Source organism: Salminus brasiliensis, chromosome 3 (genome assembly GCF_030463535.1).
Source record: "Salminus brasiliensis chromosome 3, fSalBra1.hap2, whole genome shotgun sequence".
Taxonomy (NCBI): Eukaryota; Metazoa; Chordata; class Actinopteri; order Characiformes; family Bryconidae; genus Salminus; species Salminus brasiliensis.
The window spans coordinates 9,262,324-9,284,278 of record NC_132880.1 but is presented as its reverse complement, the minus strand read 5'-3'; the positions used below and the strand labels follow the sequence as shown (position 1 = coordinate 9,284,278).

The following is a 21,955-nucleotide window of genomic DNA, read 5'->3' as shown; positions in this document are numbered from 1 at the left end:
GTACACACATGGCAACTGGCGGAGGATTTGGTAAATAATTATATATCATAAAACATATAATATAATAACTACTTAAAATACATATTTAAAAAACACAGTTTTATTAGTTTCCACCAGAACTGATATCGTTTGCCGTTTTTCAAGCAATTTTCAACTGAATTAAACAAGTTTCTTTTTAGGCTTTCTGATATACAAAGGCTTTTCATCAGATGTAAATAAATAAAAAAAAAAGAGCTCCACACATTTACACATATATTTATGCAACACAGATTTATGCAAAAGTTTGCACAGCTGTGTTAAAATGACACATTTTGTTGATCATGTTAAAATAAGTAAATAAATAGTAATAATAATGATTTGTAATGTGCTAAAGTGTGTTCTCTGTAAACAACAATGCTTATTTATTTATACTTAGGAAATCAAACATGCATGTAATTTGTCCAGGTGTCCAAACTTTTGCATAAGACTGTATGCCACTTTGTTAAAAAAAACTGGACCAATCTTTAATAAAATGATCATTAAAAATATCAAAAAGACATGTAGCAAACTTTCCGCTATTCTTTACAGTACTTAAATTATAAAACTGTAAATTATAACTGTCAAAGAAAATGCTCTAAGAAAACAGTGATAACACATGCAGATGAAAACAGCTGTTTCAGGGACAATTCAAGTAATGTGTTGGCTCAGATCATACATCAACATTGAGTAGCACATTAGCAGATTCTCGTATTTTTCTTCTTTCCCTTCTGCCTTTCACTCTGTTATCTCTCTTTTTATGTAAAAAAAGAACTTAAGTGACAACAATTAAAACAAACATACCAGGATCACCCCTGCATCAATTAAAATGTGCTTCTATCAACTACATGTTTTATATTAAAATAAAGGGGGATATAAAGTGAAGATGCATCTCTTCCACTCATGAACTTAAACATTTTCTTTCTCACTTATTGCTCATAAATCTCCCGTCAAGCATCCTCCATTTCCACAAGGATCTCAAATGAAGAGGTCTCTGTTTCCTTCATACTCTGTCTGAATAACTGAGCATGCTGCCATCCTGCATCCCTGTCCCCTCCAATTAGCTCTGCTTCTACAACCAGTTCTGCGGATCCAGACAGCCCCGCCAGTGAGTGCATTTTGCCATCTGTAAAAAGAAGTCACATTGCTGAGGTGAAGCATCTTCAATAGACATTACGCACCTGATATTCTCAGAACATGTCAGCTCAAAAATTTGACTCACAAATGCTTAGGAGTAACACTGATAACGCTTATCATCACCGTTGGAGGAAAAACTTTGCATCTTAAAAATGGTAACAAAAGGGAAAAACATAGCAGCCCCCCCCAATAAGACTTTTCAAAAGATCTCCGGTGAAGGGCAGGTTTTGTAATGATGCTCTAGAATGAAAAAACTGTATTTATCTTGGCATAGTTGGGAGAGTTCAATACATGAAAGTGTCAAAACATAAACACTGCTGTTTCTTCACTGAAAAGAAAGTCTGGCGTAACCAAAACGGAGCTGTTAAACAGGCCAATATTCCACCAGCCCACTAGTGTAAGCGTCTTGACAACTAAAGCTGCGACACGGTAAAAAGCATCGGCCACTTTGGAAGACTATGGCGATTCTGATACTTGTATGATGCACTTCAACTCAACTCTTTTTTTCTAGTTTTTGTGACTGCGACTTTGCCTTTGCCAGTACGTGCAGACAGGTTGCTCAAATTCAGCCAGCCAAGAAGCTAAAATCAATAGAAGCCTGCAGTTGCTATGTTAAAAGCTAACCTTAGCTTGCGGTGGCCCCCCTAAGGAAAGTGCAGTTCACTGAGAGCACCACCAGGGCAAGCACAGTTTGGAGAAACCCAGCCGACTGCTAGGGAGTGAGCCCTGAGGTGAAGCAAAGCCAACAGCTGTGGAAAGCACCCCTTTTGGAAAGCACCGCGGGGATCGACTGAAAGCTAAATCCTAGCTGTCGAGTCACCTTTTCATCCATCAACACAATAAGGACAGCAACACTACCACATCTGATCATTTTTCACCCCATCCAAAGTCACATTATTTATAAATCAGAAAATGTATACATCAGACTAAAACTTTAAAATATATTACATAAAGTTATAACTAAGCTAAAGGATAAAATCTGCCCACCTTTTGTATGTGGAAACCCACAAATCAGCTCATCAATCCAGACTGCCAAATGTGACAGTTTCAATATAGCTACACAGTTTTAAGTCAGGCTACTTTACTGGTACTGAGTGATCTATTCATCAGTCTATTTGACAGTTTTACCTCCAGGGAATTCTACAGTAGTCTGGACAGAGTGTAAGCTCCAGCGGACTATGCCAGAGTGGAACGTCTGACTGATGGCTCTGATCGAGACCGTCTTGATCTTCATCCCTACTGGCGCACACACAACCTTCCAGCACACCTTGCCAGAGGAAGTACCCTCTGCCCGTGCAAGGTAGACCTAAAACAGAAGTATACAATAAGACAGTGAAGAAGAATGAGTGGAGACAGAATATTGAAATATCTTAAGGTTAGTAAGAAAAGCAGAATTATAAATAAGCTGAATTATAAAATCAGCCAAGAAAGGGAAGAGAGCGGATTTGAGATGCTAACCGTCTGCCAGTCATGCTCCTCTTTCCTGAAAACAGACTCATTCTTCCACACACACTTCTCCCAACCTGGGATCTTCTCTTGGTCATTGTGCACTCGACAGTAACAGTCTTTGGTGATATTATACTGCAGGTGGAACAACTTCACACGCTTCTCCGACTCGGTGGGAATGAACACAAACCCGGCAGCTTTCTGGAAATATCAATAAATAAATCAATAAACGTCATGTAAATGAAATATCAATAAATGTCACATGAAATCAGGAAGCATATGCTTATGAAAAAAGGCAATAGGTATTACAGCAACATATATATGCATGCACCAATCAATACCGAACATTAACACCACTACCTTGTTTCTACACTCATTGCCTATTCCATTAGCAGGAGCACTGTGTAGTTCTATAATTACAGACTGTAGTCCATCTATTTTTCTGCATACTCAGTTAGCCTCATTTCACCATGTTCTTGCCATGCTCAGGACCAAATGGCGCCACCACAGAGCAGGTAGTATTTGGGTGGTGGGTTATTCTCAGCAGTGCAGTGACACTGACATGGTGGTGGCGTGTTAGTGTGTGTTGTGCTGGTTCAAGTGGATCAGACACAGCAGTGCTGTTGGAGTTTTTAAACACTGTGTCCATTTACTGTCCACTTTATTAGACACTCCTACCAAGTTGGTCTACCTTGAAGATGTAAAAGTCTGAGACAAAAGCTCATCTGTTGCTGCACAGTATGTGTTGGTCATCCTCTAGTCCTTCATCAGTGACCACAGGACACTGCTCACAGTACGCAGTATGTTGTATGTTATGTACAGTATGTTGGCTAGATATTTCTGGTTGGTGGACTATACTCAGTCCAGCAGTGGGACTGAGGTGCTTAAAAACTCCAGCAGCACTGCTGTGTCTGATCCACTCGTACCAGCACAAGACACACCAACATGCCACCACCAGGTCACCACCATGTCAGTGTCGCTGCATTTAATGGTTTTAAACTATTGATTAAAATTATTCATTAATTATTCATTCCTTTTGCAGTCAAATAAATATAAATAAAGATACATAATTAGATAAACTAGGTATTGGCTTTTGTACTGGAGAGCTTTGGTAATGGTTACACTTCCACATCTACATACAGAAAATCTAAATGTTATTGTTTATTTATGTTTATTCATGACAAGAAATGAGAGCACACTCCTACAGCATCCATACTAGCTTTCCTTACCCCTTTGGGACCATCAGCTCCAGTTTCTCCTCTGGCAGCCCTCCAGGCCAGGGATCCTGAGATACGACCTCCAAGCTCCCCTGGTTTGGGGCTCTTAGGGGAGATAAACTCCACTAGCTCCACCACTAACCTCTCCAGCAGCTCCTGCTTCCTTTCTGCAGTCAGAGCCTGCTGCCTCTGAGTACACACAATCCATATATAAGCTTTCATTAATTTAGTTTTGTAGCTCCAGAGCAAATCTCAGACACCAATTAGGTCATGACTGACTGATTACATTTAATTTGTCAGTGAAGTCACTTACCGCTGCATTAAGTCCAGTGATGGTGTGTAGCAGCCATGTCTCCTGAACCTGAGTACGTCTGGTGATCACTTCCTGATGCCTACAGGAGTACCTCCATGTCACATCCACCACCTGCAATAATACAACAGTTAGCCTAAGTAGGACTTACTTATATACTATACACGACTCCTTAATACATGCACTGCTTAACACATTTAAATGCTTACAACAACATATACTGGGATGAAGGGCTGGTTACCCTGGACTGGGATTTTGCCAAGCACTGCAATACTCTTCAGTTTAAATGGCTAGTTTCCATTAAAAGGAAAGCACATTGCAGACTCAATAACATACAGTATGAACATGTATCCAAGTATTTTAAAAAGTGGCTTACCATGTTTAGTAGCATCAGAGACCATGTTCACACCAGGCATCAACATGCGTCTCGGGTGATCTAAGTGCTCATTTCAATTCCCAGGTGTAAACAGTTATACATTTTAGCAGTCCTTTGTGATCGGATCACCCAGGACGCATGTCAATGCCAGGTGTGAACAGGGCCTACAAGATTTACATTTGTGGCATTCAGCTGACATGGGTACGTAAATGTAGTGTCGAGAGTCTTGTCTAAGGACCCTTATTTGTGTATTGTGGTGTGCATTGTTCAGCCATTGAATCGAATTCTAGTCGGCCATGGGAAGGGTGGTGTTGTTACCCATTACGCTATACCAACCACCAAGAGAAGATGCAGAATGTACATTCAGAACACAGAGCAAGTTAACACTGAATTTTGCCTCCCAGCTTTGATTAAAGTGGTTAATTATCAACCTTCCTATTTTATTCACAAATTAAGTTACAGAAGTATTGCCAAAAGAATAGGATTCTCTGGGGCAGATAAACATGAACCTATTGGAACGTGTGGGCTAGAGGAGTATAAAGCCCCCTGCCCCTGGATCTGTGCTCCATCTAATACTGTTGAGCTAGGCAGTTGAGGATGAGGTGACAAGAGTGTTAGTAAGGTCAGGATCTAACACTCTTGTCACTGAATGCAATCAAATCCCCACAGCAGTGCTTCAAAATCTAGTAGAAAGCCTTTTTGTATAGTTACTCCATCAAAAGTAGCTATTTTTAATAACTTTGATTTCGGAGTAAGCAATGATTGAGCAGGTGTCCCAGTAGTTTTGGCTGTATAGTCTATGTTATTTTTTCCTGTGAACAGATCGTTTTCAAAGCATTTCACAACTCATTGTACTGAGTATGACTATGTATGTGACATTTAGCTTTAGATTAGATTTAGATTAGAAGCATGTACAAATATAATATATAGAATATATAATAATAAAATGTCCAAAAATAAATAACATTGGATAATGTGTTTGTATTTTACAGCTTACTCTTTTTCTATTCCATAATTTCACCTATTGGCCTACAGTTCAGTGTTATGGCAGATCATTCTTTTATAGCGTGCTGAGTCAACAATAACATTAACACTCAGTAAAAGCTCACTGAAAGCTTAAGGATGTAACAACTCTTCTGACAAGTTTATGTACTGTATCACTTTGTGAAATATTTAGTGTGCCTCAGGACAAAACGTGAAACTTGGAAAACGTTTGGAAACCCCCGGTGCATTGTAATGTACCAGGACAATGCAGATTCTGAATTAATAATGTAGGACACTACATAATGTGCCAGACTCTAATTGTGGCAGACCAAAGTCATCAACCAATCAGTTAAGCCATCATCAGACCAATTCCAAACATTCGTAGAACGTACAAACCTCGACAGAGCCATGGCCAGCCACAAACTCGGTTTATTACTCTTGTTATAGAAAAGGTATGATATGTTTTTCCTTACCTGATCTTTGGAGAAAGCAATGATGTAGGAAAGCTTCTTGCCCCAGCCGATTTCATACAGCAGTGGTTTATCACAGGTATTCTCACAGGGATCACAGTGCAGCCAGCGGTGCTGAGAGCGAGAATACACCTCTGTCCACACGTGGTCTAAAACCAGCACAGATGAGGATGAGTCACATGACTTCATATTCACACTATAAATACACACAGTAGACACAAGCACAGTGGCAGCAAGTCATAAGAAAGTGAAACCACACAGAGAAACTTTGGCTCCCCTTGGGTCAAAAAGTACACCATATTGAAAAATTACGTTGACAGTAACCGGTGGGACATACACTCAAGAGAGCACCATCACAGACTATTTACTCAAAGAACATAACAGGAAGAGATACAAGTAGCGAGAATGTTGTTCTTGATACCTGTGCAGTCCCATATATACCTGGCCTCCAGGCCCATGGCTCTGCAGCACAGCGTGAAACAATTAGCCCATTCTCCACATCGTCCTCTTCTGGTCTCAAGTAGCTTCTCAGGATTATTGTACCTAAACATAACAGAAAGCAGTCGAGGTATGAGAGTCAAAGATGAAAACAAGCTAAAGAAAGCCTGTAATGTCATGTTTTGACTTGTAGCTTGTCTGGACATGACAACAGTTCTTTACGACGCTCTCTGTAAATGAACTTTACTAACACAGTACCTTGGGAATCTGGTGGTGAGGTTGCAGGCATTACAGTAATGATTCTCAACACGGCCGGCATCCCAGCACAGGTCATCCGCAGATGGCGGCAGGGAGCCAGAGGACTGTGTGTTACCGCCACATTGGCTGCATGGCAGGCTGTCCACCCAGGAGAAAAACTCTCCTTTAAACCATTGCAACAGCTCTAGTATGAGCATGTCCTCCTCAACAAGACTGCTTTCTAGATAAGGAAAAGAAAAAGCCAGATAATGAGGTAAAGCATAGAACTACAGTCTAACATTTAAGAAGGAGTCATTTTTACTGGACCATGCAGTACAACTACACAAGGCCACACAGTGTCACTGATGTGCAGTACCCAAAGCTATTCAGGCACTAACAGCGCCCTCTTGTGGGCGATCTAGCCTAAACAGCATCTCCTGTATGCCTCGTCCACGTGTATTACTGTCTAATGTAATTGTAAGGGTTTTTAGGTTTTTGAAAAGCGCTATACAAGAACGACGCTGTATTATTATTATTATTATTATTATTATTAGAGAGAGAGTTACATGGACTGCACAGTACAATTAAAGAAAATAAGTGCAATACACTATAATGCAGTAAACATAAAACTAAGATCTAACAATGTAAAAGTACAGTCAAATGTGCCGCAGACACAGCTTAGTATTGTGAAAGTAATAGCAGCACAATACAGGATAGCATGCTTTTGTGTTTACAAACCAGGTGTCACCTGTGGCTAAGGTCTACTCTGGCTAGCTGCTGCAGTGGGTCTGGGATTGTTGCCATTGCCAAAAATAGTAGGGTTGTTGTAGCACATGATTCAAACAAGAAACCATATGAATAAAGACAGCAGATGAACTAGTCTAACATCCCCTTTCAGACCAGAAATACTGGTTTGTTCATTGAAGGAGGCAAAAAGGCATGTGTCGGCTACCACTTGGCTAGCTGGAGTAACCTTTACCAAAGCTATAACACCAACAGTCAAGGGGTAAAATACAGTATCAAGCAGCACCTGATGACTGTATAAAAAAACAGCAGTTCTTAGTTTTTTTTTATTGAAAGGATCAGTATTACAGAGTGGGGGGTAATAAAAATATATTTTTATTATTATATGTAATAAATATGGTAGCTCGACCATCCCTGCAGCATCCAATATAGTCAATCTAAAACCAGAGTGGTCTGGTAGGTTTTCGCGGGACTTTTTATGGTCATAGCAAGTCTTTACGTACATCCGTCACATTGCACAGCCTCTAAAAGAGGATCCGACAACAGAGCAACCGCAGCGATGCTAACAGCACTAATTTAAACCAAATGGCAATACAAGAACTACGGCGAACATGGAGATATCAAAACAACTCAGTCTTAATCTGTTCATTCACTTGTTGTCAAACCAGAGAAATGTAGAATTAGACCTGAAGAGAGCTGCCAAGCCAAAATGGAGCATCCAAAAGTGGTGCTGGAGTTGGGCTTTTAAGGTATTTTATTTTTTTATCATTAGCTATTTAAACAGGCAGCCAGTTTATCATTGCTGTGGATTTTGTAATTTAATAAACCTGCATTACAGTGTAGTACAGTATAATTGTGTTACTTGTTGATCAAATTAGCCAGCCAGCTTGTTGTTTCCAAAACAAAAAAAAATCTCAGACAATTTCAAGTGTCTTTGTTTTGTTTGTTTGTTTTTTTAAACACAACCTATACCACCAACCGACACCTGACTGAGTGGATGCTTAATATAGCAACTAGACTCATGCTAACCAGCTATACGTTTATAGTCAGTGTTTTATCTGTTGCTCAATAATCGTATTTCCATATCGCTGCACCTCAAAGATAGTCGTTGGACAGTAAGTAATGATAAATTTAACAAAACTATATACTCAGAAACTCAGAACACAGTTTCACATGGCAATTTATTTCCATTAACCTGCACTAAAGGTTAAAAATGCTTCTACACCAAATGAAAAAGTCACTACTGTGGATACACTCACATATATACCGTTTTTTTTTTCTGTAGACAATGACAGTATGTATACGCACATAAATGGTTTAAAACCTAAATAGAATTACTCTAATAAGAATGACAACCATATATAATTCTCTGAGGACATTTCCTTCACAAAGTTGTGACTGAGCTCTCACTCAAAACTCCTCTCCGAACTACTCCTGAACTACTCAGATTCATCTACTCTGAGCAACACCAGTAAAATTACTGAAAAAAGATGTGCAAAAAATGTATGACATAAAAATAACGTCTTCTTGCCAACGAATCTCAGAAAAAGCCTCAAAATAGTGATTCACGTGACACGACACTTAAAAACCTCAATGTGCTCTGGAAGCACATTGCTCTGCACTTTATACGGTTTTCCCCACTTCTAACACAACTGGTCTAACTAATATACCATCCCCAGAAGAGCTGTGTGCTAGGCCTGCTACGGTTCAAAGCTTGGTGTGAGCCTGCTGGCTAAAAAAGTTTTTTTTTGGTATGTTTTTTTTTTTTTTTTTAAGCTAGGTTAACTCCGGCTGTTAATGTGGTCATTTAATGTGGCTAACATTACTGCGATCATTAACTGAGTTTATATGGTCGTTTTAAAGCCGGAAACACACTAAAATGTGCAGGACAGTAACTTTATGGCTCTGTTTGGGTAGCGTCTTTTCGTAAAATGAGCCACTCATGATTACATCGCAATGACCAGCGTTCATTCCTCCAGAACCCAGAAAAAGCATGGGAAAGGAGGTGGGGCTAAATGGCAGCTGATGTTGCTCTTTAACTCATTCCCACTACATATTGTACTATTTAGGTCAGTGGCTGGGGAACGGCAAACAGACCTGGTGTAGAGAATTCAAACGACACTACAACACATATAGACGTTTCCCTCAGACGGTGAGATTCCATTTACAGTCTTACCTGGATCTGCTTTCCTGGCCTGCTCCAGTCGTTCTTTAGCCCTGGAGCACAGCTGTTCTCGTGGTATGCAGTTCAGAGCTTTTTGCTGCATGTCTTGGCTCTCGTACAACAGCACATGCTGAAAGTTTGACTGCAGAGTCCTCCGAAAAGCCATACTGCTCAGCTATGACACCAGTGCACAAACGACACAAAAACAAAGAGTGAGTATAACTTACACTGTGATAATGGATTTTTTTCTCTCTGTCTTCTCTCTCTTTCACTTTCTGTGTACCTAGCTTGCGGAAACCTGTGGAAACTCTCAGCCAATATATGTCAGGTTAAGTCTTGTTTGGCAGGTTTAGATTTTTCCTTCTTACCTGTGGCACCAGCCTTAGTCCACCCAGTGCAGTAGGTTGGATTTTACTGTTGCAATTAAACTTTGTAGTATATTTATAATATTAGCTTGAGGAAACAGGTGAATATAGTATTTATTCAGTCTGGGACCATCCCTCAGTGACCACACAATGTTACATTCCTTCATACCTTAGACACCATCTTCCAAGGGGCACTTACCAGTTAGTACAGTGAAATACACTCCTGTACACTTTATGCCTGGTCATGGCAGGCCTGTCTGTTTACCTACTGGCCTCAAAGGTATGTTCCTAACTTTACTGACGTATCTTTAAAGCTCAAACACAGAGCATAGTGTATTATATATCTTTTAACAGGCAAGTGTACAGCTGAAATCGAAATGATTCAACCTCCCATTGCAAATTAGGTTTATTAGCAAAACTGACAAGCATTCAGCAATTTGCAATTAAGATCAATATAAATAGCTCAGCTACTCAGCTAATATAAAAAGAGCTTTCTCCAAATTTAACATGCAATGCCACTCACTTGGGAATTAGTGGACCTTCCAACAGGACAATGATCCCAAGCGTACCTCAAGGTCCAACCAGGCTTAATTCAATAGAAGTCCTGGATGTTTCTGGAGTGGCCTGGAGTGACAGTCACCTGACCTAAACCCCATAGAAACTCTTTGGTGGGATTTACAGCAGTAAACCCATTAATATTAGCGAACTAAAGGCCACTGCCCAGTGGAATGGGCAAAGTTTCCTCAGTAATGCTGCCTGCCTGCTGGTGCCTGGCTATCTTGGATTTTGAACTCAGGGTTGGTGAGGCACTTTCAGAGTAGAAAATCCCACTTGTGGGGTTGAAATTGGAACTCAGCATTAGTAACACCCCTTTATCACAGCTTGCAAATGCTTTTTGTAGCCAGTTAACAGTCAGGTTGGAGAAATGTGAAAGCTATGACAAGGTCCCTTGTGGATTTTGAGGTGTGTTTAGGACCACTATCTTGCTGCTTAAGATATTTTCATCTTTATCTCTTTTTTTTTTGTGTGTGACGTTTGCTCCAGGATTTTGTTGGTATTAAGTAGAGTCTATTTTTTCCTCTACCATTCCTTGTGCCACTGGCTGCAACACAAGCCCAAAGCATGATCAATCCACCTTTATGTTTAACAGTGTAACAGAGGTGTGCTCCTTTCATAATTTTCTTAAAACATACTTCTCATTGTGGCATATCAGCTTGAGCGCTTGTGTTACCCCAGGGCGTAATGGTGTTGATTTTCAAAAAGGGCAAACTGGTGTAGACCTAGTGCCCATTCTGAAGCTAATGGTGAACTGCAAAATGACAACACTTCTTAGAGGACCAAATCACTGTCAGTGTCTGTCTATCACTGCTACGAAAGCAGAGCTAACTGTCAGTGAATTCAAATTAAGCCATCAACACAGATATTCTTACCAAAGACTGCTGCTGTGTAGGTGGCCGTGTAGGGTGTTGGGATGCTGGTGCCGGCGTAGGGGGTTGGGGTGCTGGTGCCGACGTAGGGGGTTGGGGTGCTGGTGCCGGCGTAGGGGGTTGGGGTGCTGGTGCCGGCGTAGGGGTAGGGGTAGGAGGAGCAGGAGAAATCAAGGTAGGACAGCTGCTAGGGCTAGCATTCTGAGGGCTTAAGGTGCTTTGACCAGCCCCGAGCCTCTGGTCTCTCTCAGCAGCGATGGACTCTCTCACGCGCCTCAGCTGATCCACGGATGCAGACTTGGGGAACACCAGGTGTGTCTCAGCCTGAAAGCATCAAAGTTGGAAGAGGATAACTGTCTGTGACAAAACACAGAAACACTCGATACACAGGTTATTTTTTTATGATTTGGTTCTAAAATCCTTAATAATAATAATAATAATAAGAAGAAGAAGTTAATTAATGTTACATTAAGTTTCATTATAAGATTGGGAAACAGTATGACCACATATGGGAGTTCCAGAACACAGATTACACCTCCTAGTCTTAGATTAAGATGAATTACCCATGCTTAGTCATAACTGAAAATCATATGCTAGGTATACACTATATGTCCAAATGTTTGCAGACACCCCTTCCACTAAATGCATTCAGCTACTTTAGTTTGCACCCATTGTTGACACAGATGTGCAAACGCACAAAGAAACTGCTTGTCTAGCCCATGTTGAGAAGTACTGCCAATATAATAAGACAAAAGACACCCATTTTTCCATTCGTGTAGTGAAGACACACATACACACTAGTGAGCAAACACACACAGTCAACAGTGAGTACATGTGCCCAGAGCGGTGGGCAGCCATAACTGCAGCGCCTGGGGAGCTAAGAGGGTTAAGGGCCCAGATATCGAACCCACAACCCTGTCATCAATGGCCCGGTGATCTAACCGCTGAACCACCACTGCCCCACATAGGACTCATAGGACTCTATAAAGCCCCCCGCACTAAGTTGTAGAGCAGTGGAACTGTGCTCCCTGGAATGATGGTGCTCCATCTAATACTTTTCGGATGAGTTGGGGTAAGTTGAGGTGGGATGGTAATCATCCAACATCCTGACCTGATTAACACTCTTGTTGCTGAATGCAATCAAATCCTAACAGCAATGCTCCAAGCCATTCTTGGACAGAAGAAGTTACTTTAACAAAAGAAGGATTCACTCTTTTTATTACCCTTGAATTTGAAAGGGAACAATGAATGAGCAGGTGTCTCAATACTTCTGTCCATATATCATACATTTTATCTGTGTCTGGAAAACTAGCCATCAGACATCAAGAGGGTTAATCCACTGGTGCACAACATAAGTAACAACTGGAAATTAAATTGAAAAATGCTGGTCAGACCTTTTTTAGGCAGACGTTTTTAACCGAACCAGGATTGAGTAAAAGCATACCTCCTCAAAGCCCATTTCAAAGAGGCATTCAACTGCTCCTCTTATGGGAAGAAGTTTGGTGGAGAAGGTTGGGTTGCCTATACGGATTGATCTGTATTTCTCCTCATTCGGATTCCTGCAGACAGATAAACACACATACACAAAACCAACGGTTAGGAATGGACTATTAAACTTTGCGTGTAACCAATTCTGGTCCTCAAGCACAGTCATGCAGAACTCTGTTCCAAACTCTAACCCAAGTGCTCCCTGCACTCCTCAGGACTGGGAATGACTGGCTAAAGTTTAGACAACTCTGGTTAAATGACAAGTATTTGTATTTCCAGAAATCAAGGTAGGACAGCTGCTAGGGCTAGCATTCTGGGGGCTTAAGATGATGGTGAGGTCAACAGCAGTGGACTCTTGCACACGCCTCAGCTGATCCACACATGCAGACTAAAATACAAGTATTTGTAATCCACAGGAATATAAATACTGATTGTAGCTTATCTGTTGCTGCACAGTTGATCAAATGCTCTTTAACCCATCAACTAAAAGAGACCACTGCTGACCTAAAATTAAACGGGTGGTGAATCACTCTCAGCAGAGCGATGAGACCAACATGGCACACCACATACACTTCCTCCCAACTTCATTGGGCACATTTAACATGTTACCAAAACAGTGGGATGTAGAAAACAGAATGAGTGCTTTGGGAAATATCATAGTTTTTGCACACCTACAAGGTGTCGATGTACCTACATCCCACTGTAATGGTCAGTGTTTCAAAGCCAGCTGTTTCTTCTTTTACTGACAGTATTTTAAACAATCTCTGCACCACACATACTAACCATACTGGTGTCACTGCTCTACCAAGTATGGTCCATCCCTCAACTAATATCAGGTTAGTGCTGGCCAGAAACGCTCCCATTTAATCAGTGGACCAAGTGGACAGCTTGACATCATGTCACAACACTATAGACAGATGATAAGTGCTAAAGTAGCCAAGGTACAAAACAGATGCCTCCATACACTTAATAAGGCAGACAGTAACTGCACCTATTTTGCACCATGGTCATTTTATCTTATATTAGCTCCTATAGCTGTGTTTACGATGATGAGGAGCCTGATTGTAAATATGGCTAATCCCCAACCGATGTGTCTTGGTCTGACCAGGAAAGGAGGATGTTTTCAAGGTAAAAATGCCATCATGGGCAATCTGATGTCCATGCTGTCCACCTAAAATGTGCGGACAGTAAAAGAGATCCTAATAATGAGCTTTATTAAATTATATGGCACTTTCCATTTTAGTTCCACAATCTTACAGGGCTTTTCATAGGTAGACAAGAAGTAAAACATTGGAAAGATGAAATATCTAAATGCAGAAAACTGGATTCACATCAAATTACACACAAATAGCAAGAAACAATAAAGCAATGCCACAATATTAGGCATATACTAGCCTAAACAACTGTTTTCAGTCTGGATTTGAAAAAAACAATGCTCTAATACACCATAAGGGATTTAGGATGTGTACTCCAGATGTGGAAAGTCGATAGCTGGTTAGTGTTGAAATTTGCATATTAGAAAAACATGCTTTATTTTTAATGGGAATGTCACTGTAGAAGACGTAGCCAGTTATGTTTGAACATAATGCTTTAATAGCTGTAGAAACTCACAAAACACAGTACTAGGAAGATGAAGCCTTTTCGTTTGAATGTGGGAGCAAATTCATCAAGTTAGACAAGCGGCTTTCCTAAAACGAGGACTTTCCACACGTCCGAGATTCAACATGACTATGCGTTTAGCTAGCTAGTGCTAGTCAGCGCCAGCTAGCCTGCTAGCTAAATGAAACTCGAAGGTGACATCGATATTACCTGATAATATTGTCCGCATAAGTTAACAGTAATTTTGAGACATCCAAAAACACCTCGTTTGGATTTTCACACAGTGCAGAAACCCCCTGAAATCCAGCCATTATTGAGCGAGACAAAAGTTGTTGACACTTTTCTTGCCTGCCGACGCAAGTTAAAAGTCTCAGAAATGTCCGATTAATTAACTGCTAAAATGCCGCTGAAAAAGACACTTAATTCTTAAGGTTAACTAATGAGCTGCAGTGATTAAAATTTGCTGTATAAAAAATGCGATATAATTTAGCTAGAGAAATATCCGCACTGATCTTCATAGCACCTCAAACACTGACTCAGCTACAGCGGCTTCCCATGAACTCCGGTCTCGCCAAAATAAAAGTCCCCATTTTGAAACGCCGTGCGTGTGAGTTATACGCCATTCCTGCATTTATATACTTCTTGTTTGTTTGGATTTTAGTGGATAGGAAAATAAAACCGTGCTAGACATTCCAATATTTTATCTGGACTTTTGTCACTGAAAGTCTCACCCCGCAGACTGGCGTGCAGATCTCAGACCTGACTTTTCTGGTTTGCGATAAGCGTGCTTGAGCTGGACCTGCTGATCCCAGACCTGCCAATATGCATAAACAACACCAACCTTATAAACAAACTTATATTCATTAGCTATCAAATATGGTCAATATAGCAATTAGAACATGCTTCATACAACAACAGTGAGACAATCACAGCAGCAACCCAAGAGTTAAATTGGGTTGACGTCAGCTCCCAAGTCTCAGTACGAGCGCAACCGAAGAGGTGCGTTCAACACTCAAGGTTTTAAAGTGTTCAACAACCGAGAAATATTCAAGAAAAGCACACATCTTTTCACGGGTTTTTTTTTCTTTCACCGACATCTCACAAAGTGGTTAGTTTGGAAAGCTTAAAATTAGAGTCTTGCAGGATGTTGTGACTATTAGCTAGTGCTAGCTCCTCCAACAAATCCACCCAGGGAAGGACTTTTAATAAGCGGATGACTTGAATCAGGTGGGTTGGGAACACGCTAAAATGTGAACTTTTTTTTTTTTTTCCTATAACGGCGGGAAAGTCGTGGCTGGTGTTGGCTATCTCGGTGAAAGATTATTTTGGTAAGTTGGAGCAAATGATTTGTTTGTAATAAATAAATAAAAATCCTACAGTGAACGAACCCACAGTGTAACTGTGCCACTATTTTCAGCTGAAACCGATCAGACTGAGCTCCAGCTTCACACGTGGTTCTCCGCAGCACGTTTCTCCCGATGGCAGAGAAACCCGTGTGGGAACAAATCGGCACAGGATTTGTGCAGCACTATTATCAGCAGTTTGATTCAGACCGTGGGAAGCTCGCTGACCTCTATGTAAGTTGAAGTGTAATTTTGTAAAAGCTGCATCTACGTGTTGTGAGGCCATGTCATATGTCAGCACCCTGCTCCTTTTGTCCTTTCCCCCTCTAACTCGTTGTGAATGGCTGTGGGTGCGAACTCTAACGGTGAGGGTGCTTTCTCTGTTTAGACTGATGCGTCCTGTCTGACCTGGGAAGGAGAAGGATTTCAGGGGAAGACTGCCATCATGGGCAAACTGAGTGTAAGTTCAGTTATCTTGCCCATTAAATGGCACTGAGAATTGTCTTTCTGCAGTTCATGGTTTATTTCTGCCTGAAATGGTTAAGATGTAAACCTTCAGAGTGGGGTTGATGGTAAACGTGCCTTGCTGGAAGTTTAGGGAAGCCTGTGAAGTCTGTTGATGAAGGTGTTGATGGGAACTGGACATTAGGAGAGATTAAGGCCTTATGATAACCAGGTGGAGGGATACGTGTAGTGTGTTGTAAGGCAAAATAGTTCTGATAATAGTAAATAATAATAATAAAAAAAAAGGTGTATCCCTCATTTAAGCTCCAATATTCATGTATATATTGTACATTTGCTGATCCAGGTCCAGATTTGTATCCCTTTCTTCTGAAACGTTAGCATTTTGCCTACCTTTTTATTTATTGTTTTGGTCAAATAGCAACAGGATCAAAACTCAAACGCTTGTAGGTTCTTCAGTTGTTTTTGGTGTTTAGAATGACTGCATTTGCATTGTAGGCCTCAGGGTCCCACCACTGCCACAGTCGCATGTCTTTTCTGCAGTTCACTATTCACATCAACTCACTGTCTGTGACTGTTTGCACCTCAATGACTGAGTTATGCAGAAACCTAGTCAGTGGAATTCCCTGTATAACCGGAATAACAAACTATACAAAGTCGGAAGTAAATTTAAGGACTTTGCTTTAGTGTCCATTTAAAATATCCCATGCTTTAAAAATTATTTTAAGCAGTCTTTTATTATAGGTTATAAAAATAAAAAATGTTTGGTTCAGCATTCACTCAACCTGGTTAATTAAACACTTTCAGTCCTATGTAATATGTGGGATGTTCTACAAATCTACATTTTCCTAATATGTGGTTGCTGAAGGCTTAAGGTCATGTCGGCAAAGGAAAAGCACAATGCAAAAAGTAGTTATCAGTCCTGAAATATTTAACACATGTAATGTGGAAAGATTACTCAAAAAAATTAATAAATGATGGTGACCACTATAGCTGGTGACATTAAAACTCGTCTGCTCAGGCCAATATCCTACAAAGCTGTTCTCGGACAGTGTTGTTATATTTCTTCCTATCTCCACTTTGTTTCCAGAGCCTGCCGTTTCAGACCATTCAGCACAGCATCACTGCTCAGGACCATCATCCCACACCAGACAGCTGTGTCATGAGCATGGTCATGGGACAATTAAAGGTGATGGTTTGTTCCAGCATCTCAAAACACATTTGTGTATTATTGGACAAGGGTTGTATAGAAGCATGGCAGCATAATGGAGGCCCTACATAGTTTAACCAGCAGGTGGTGCTACATGTGCTTTTCCCTCTTTTCCCAATGTGTTGTTGATAGCAGGACCACAAAGGATACTGCCTTTGGGGAAAATGACTAAATTAATGCATGAGCTTAATGATGATGCTGCCGTTGGTTGTGTTGGTTCAGTTGTTAATATCTTTAATCTTTTTGCAGGCTGACCAGGACCAAGTTATGGGCTTTCAACAAGTGTTCCTGCTAAAGAATGTTGATAATAAGTGGGTCTGCACTAATGATATGTTCCGGTTAGCTCTTCACAATTTTGGAGCGTAGTTAAAATGAGTAACACTAGGTATTTCTCATAGAAATGAAAACCAATCCAGACATTTCTATTTAATAATCCACTGCTGAAAACATTTTTTGTATTAAGCAGGTCTTCTTACTGACCTGTAGGCCTTAAGACTCTTCCAAGCACTTTCCAAGCCACCATCCCTTACATTCCACGTTAGAATAAAGAGCTTATAGTGGTTACTGTGTTCAGTAATAGTGTGTGTGTTTGGTGGGCCTCTGTTTATCAAAATAATCTGAATCAATAATAAATACAAAGAAAATGTGTGGACATAATTTATTGTTTTAAACCCCCCCCCCCTTGTGTGTTTGGGGAGTACAGGGCTGTGCAGATTATTACTGTTTATGATCATAATTAAACAATTGCTTTAATTGAGCTATAGGTTAAATATGTGCCAGTTAGGCTATGTTTACAGTACCAGGCTATTTCACAGACCTGTATCTGTCTGTCATGTCATATTTGTGAGACCATTTTCAAATCTCAAGCAAATCGCCAACAATTTAATTCTTCCATACTTCCATATATACTTCCATCTGATCTAGGACCTCCTATGAAAGACTGTGTTCATATTACCACATTACGTTTCTTTTTTTTTGTGGGTGTGTTGTGTGGACATGTCAAATCCAATCTTTTCACTGGGATATGAATGTCAACAGCAATGGAGGACTGTTTTTTTGGTGATAGAAACGACCTGGATAATCATATCAGTGTGTGTATGCGTGTCATTTCAGAGACAAATTTAATCACAAAACGTTGATCTGATTGGAAAAGACCAGATTTGACATGCCCATGCTGAGCTGAAAAAACTGGATCTGTTTCACATTAAAAGGTAAAAAAAAAAATCAGATTTGAGTCACTCCAGCCTGGTAAAGTGAACATAGCCCTTCTTAAGCTGATGTACTGCCATATCTGCTCAAAGTATAGTTTAAATAGTTGAATAGTGAAAGAAAGAATTCAAATCCAGTTGTCGATAGTCACATGACCACCACCTCAATCACCCTTGTACCTGTTTGTGAGAATTGAGAGTTAAAGGCGCATGTAAGAATCACAGTGGCCATGCAGAATGTCCTACCCTGCTGAAGTTCATTTTTACAAAATTCTTGGATATGAGAGTAAGAATCAACATAAGAGCAACTACATATAGCATATATAATTTAATTATATATATATGTGTGTGTGTGTGTGTGTATATATAAATTTAAACTATTTAGAACAAGTCTGTCATAGAGAAGTTATGTCTTTGAAAAGTCTTACCCAGAAACAACTGTGCTAAATGCAAACCCTGCAGTCTTTGTTGAGGTTCTGAACCTTATCAGAAAGATAGTGGTCCAGCAAACTTCAGGAGTCCTTGAAGCTCAAAGCCTTGAAACTGACTCTTGATGTCCCAAAACATCTGGGCAGTCCATGAAAAACATTGTCAGTAAAACAGGAAGACCTGCATGGTCTTGCATGACCACCAGGTCACCATTCCTGCTGTGAAGCGCCTCTGTTGACCATGTTCCCTGAAGTGAAGGAGCACCATTCACAAGACGTGTTGGGGGTGGTGTTAGTGATCCGGAGGTAATCATCCAGCATCAGTGCCTGACCTCACTAATGCTCCTGTGGCTGAATGTAATCAAATCCTCACAGCAATATTTTAACATCAAAGAGTATAGCTTTCCCTCCAGAGTAGAGGCTGTAAACCTGTATGTCTTTCTAAGCATGAACCCGTATCTTACAGGTTTGCAGCACATCACTAATACACTGTATGTCCAAATGTGTGTGGACACCCCTTCTGATAAATGCGTACAGCTACTTTTAAGTTGCATCCACTGCTTATACATATTGTCCAGTCCCTTGAGAGAGTTATTGACTATGGAATAGGAGTCTCTGGAGAAGATAAGCGTAAACATCTTGGCACCACGCCTCATTTACATTTACATTTATGGCATTTAGCAGACGCTCTTATTCAGAGTGACCTATGAAAGTGCTTCACTGTTTACTCAAGAATAACCTCAGCTAGTTTAAACAGACTCAATTTTAAAGATAGCTCTAAGCTTGGACACTACTACGTACAAGTCAATATGGAGACCATAGTGCTAGTAGTACTAGTAGTCTGGGTTTGAAGACAGTGAGCTCTGGACTCTGCCGTTCAGACACCCAGGGGAAGTTCGTTCCACCACTTTGGTACCAGGACAGAAAAAAGCCTGGACGCTTGTCTTCCGTGGATTTTGAGGGATGGCGGGTTGAGCCAAGCCGTACTTGAAGCTCGAAGGTCTCGTGGTGCAGATCGGCTTTTGACCATTGCCATCAAGTATGGAGGGGCTGGTCCATTCTTGGCTTTGTAGGCCAGAGTCAGGGTTCTGAATCCGATGCAGGCAGCAGCTACAGGAAGCCAGTGAAGAGAACGCAGCAGTGGAGAGACATGGCTGAACTTAGAAACGTTGAAGATGACCTGTTGCATTCTGGGTAAGTTGCAGGGGCCTGATGGTGCGCAAAGAGAGACCAGTGAAGTGACGAGACTGAACGAGCACCTGGGCGACTCTCTAGAGAGGAAGGGTCGAATTCTCTGGATGTTGTACAGGAGAAATCTGCATGAGTTAGAACTGTGGCATGACTTGAAAATGATAACTGATCATCCATGACTACACCAAGGCTTCAAGCTTCTGTAGAAGGAGTGACCAGTGAGTTCCCAAAGGAGATGGCAAGATCATTGTGAAGTCCAGCAGCTCCCAGGATGAACAGCAGCTCTGTCTTGCTGGAGATGAGTTTGAGGAGGTGAGCCGCCATCCAAGAAGAGACATCAGCGAGACATGCCAGGCCAGGCTAGAGGGGGCCAGGCATGGGATAGAGGGGGATAAAGCCCCCCAGCAATGAGCTTTGGAGCAGTGGAACTGTGTTCTCTGGAATGATTTTGCTCTTCGGGATGAGTTGGGGATGAGGTGAGGTGAGGTTGTCATCATCATCATCTTCTTGCTACTTAAGCCAATAGGTCAAGCACAGAAGCCCAGGCGCCCCTGTCCCCAGCTATTTCTACCAGCATTCTGCTGGGCAATTCTGCAGGATAAACTCTTTTTAACACCTTTGATTTCAGATGAAACAAAGAAACAATGACTTAGCAGGTGTCCCAATACTTTGGTCCATACAGTGTATGATGACTTTAACAGAGAGCTCCAAATGTTTCAGAGACGTTCACATCTATGTAACCTTGTTGGACATGACCTTTCCAAAACCAATATATATTTAATATGAATTTTCTCTAGAAAGACTTTGCACAAGATTTGGAATTGTGTCTATGGCAATTTGTGCCCATTTCTCCCAACACACACTGGAGAGGGGTGATAATGCCTTGCTTGCAATCAACATTCCAGTGCAGCCCAAAGGTGGTTTGTGCAAACAACTGGAGTTCCTCCACACCAAACTCATCAAACCATGTCTACACGGATCTCGCTTTGTATGCAGGGGCACAGACATGCTGGAACAGGAGAGGGCCTTCCCCAAACTGTTACCACAACATTGGAAGCATAGACTTGTCTAATATGCCTTTGTATACTGTAGCATTAATGCTTTTCTTCGGTGGAACTAGAGGCCAAGCCCATTCACCTGGTTTGACTTGCAAATATTATTGTCAAACTAGACAAAATACATACACTGTAGACCATACTGGAGTCAAATCACTATAATTATTACTGTGAAGCTGTAAAATTACATACACTGTAGATTCATTCAGAGTTAAATCACAGTCAACTTTATATGCTGGAATGTACAGTTGTCATAATGCTGCTCATTTAAACCAAAAATATCTATCCATCCTCAACTTTCCGGCCTGTCCATGAGATCTTTAGCAAACTGCAGACGGGCAGCCATGTTCTTTTTGGAGAGCAGCAGCTTTCTCCTTACACCCTGCCATGCACACCATTGTTGTTCTGTGTTCTTCTGATGGTGGGATTCCTTGGGTCACCTTGGGTTCCTTTGTGACCCCTTGCTCTGTGTTGGTCAACCTGAGGGTGTGTTAAAAGGTTTTTAAAAGTAAATTATTAATTGTAAATAAGCTAAATGCTTATGAAGCATACAGTGATATGTCTGACCCAGTAGACCCTAGTAAATGTCAGGGGTTTTCTAGAAGTGCACAGAGGCTTCACAGTGTCCTTGAGGAATGAAA

At 41.0% G+C, this 21,955-nt stretch overlaps 2 protein-coding genes across 2 annotated transcripts; one reads left to right on the top strand and one right to left on the bottom strand.

The window, feature by feature from the left end:
- Positions 1 to 84: 84 nt before the first annotated feature.
- On the bottom strand, positions 85 to 14,941 carry ngly1 (N-glycanase 1). The gene is made up of 12 exons (XM_072675390.1): positions 14,628 to 14,941; positions 12,775 to 12,889; positions 11,334 to 11,654; positions 9,551 to 9,713; positions 6,652 to 6,871; positions 6,377 to 6,498; positions 5,959 to 6,104; positions 4,129 to 4,239; positions 3,828 to 4,004; positions 2,611 to 2,799; positions 2,281 to 2,458; positions 85 to 1,141 (listed from the first exon to the last, which is right to left on the bottom strand). Exons 1-12 carry the CDS (start codon positions 14,726 to 14,728, stop codon positions 966 to 968), a joined length of 2,019 nt encoding a protein of 672 aa, XP_072531491.1. The 5' UTR covers positions 14,729 to 14,941; the 3' UTR covers positions 85 to 965.
- Positions 14,942 to 15,673: 732 nt separating this feature from the next.
- nutf2l (nuclear transport factor 2, like) lies at positions 15,674 to 18,074 on the top strand. The gene is made up of 5 exons (XM_072674627.1): positions 15,674 to 15,745; positions 15,835 to 15,994; positions 16,149 to 16,220; positions 17,313 to 17,411; positions 17,682 to 18,074. The coding sequence occupies exons 2-5, from the start codon at positions 15,896 to 15,898 to the stop codon at positions 17,796 to 17,798; spliced, it is 387 nt and encodes a 128-aa protein (XP_072530728.1). The 5' UTR covers positions 15,674 to 15,745; positions 15,835 to 15,895; the 3' UTR covers positions 17,799 to 18,074.
- The last annotated feature ends 3,881 nt before the right edge of the window (positions 18,075 to 21,955 follow it).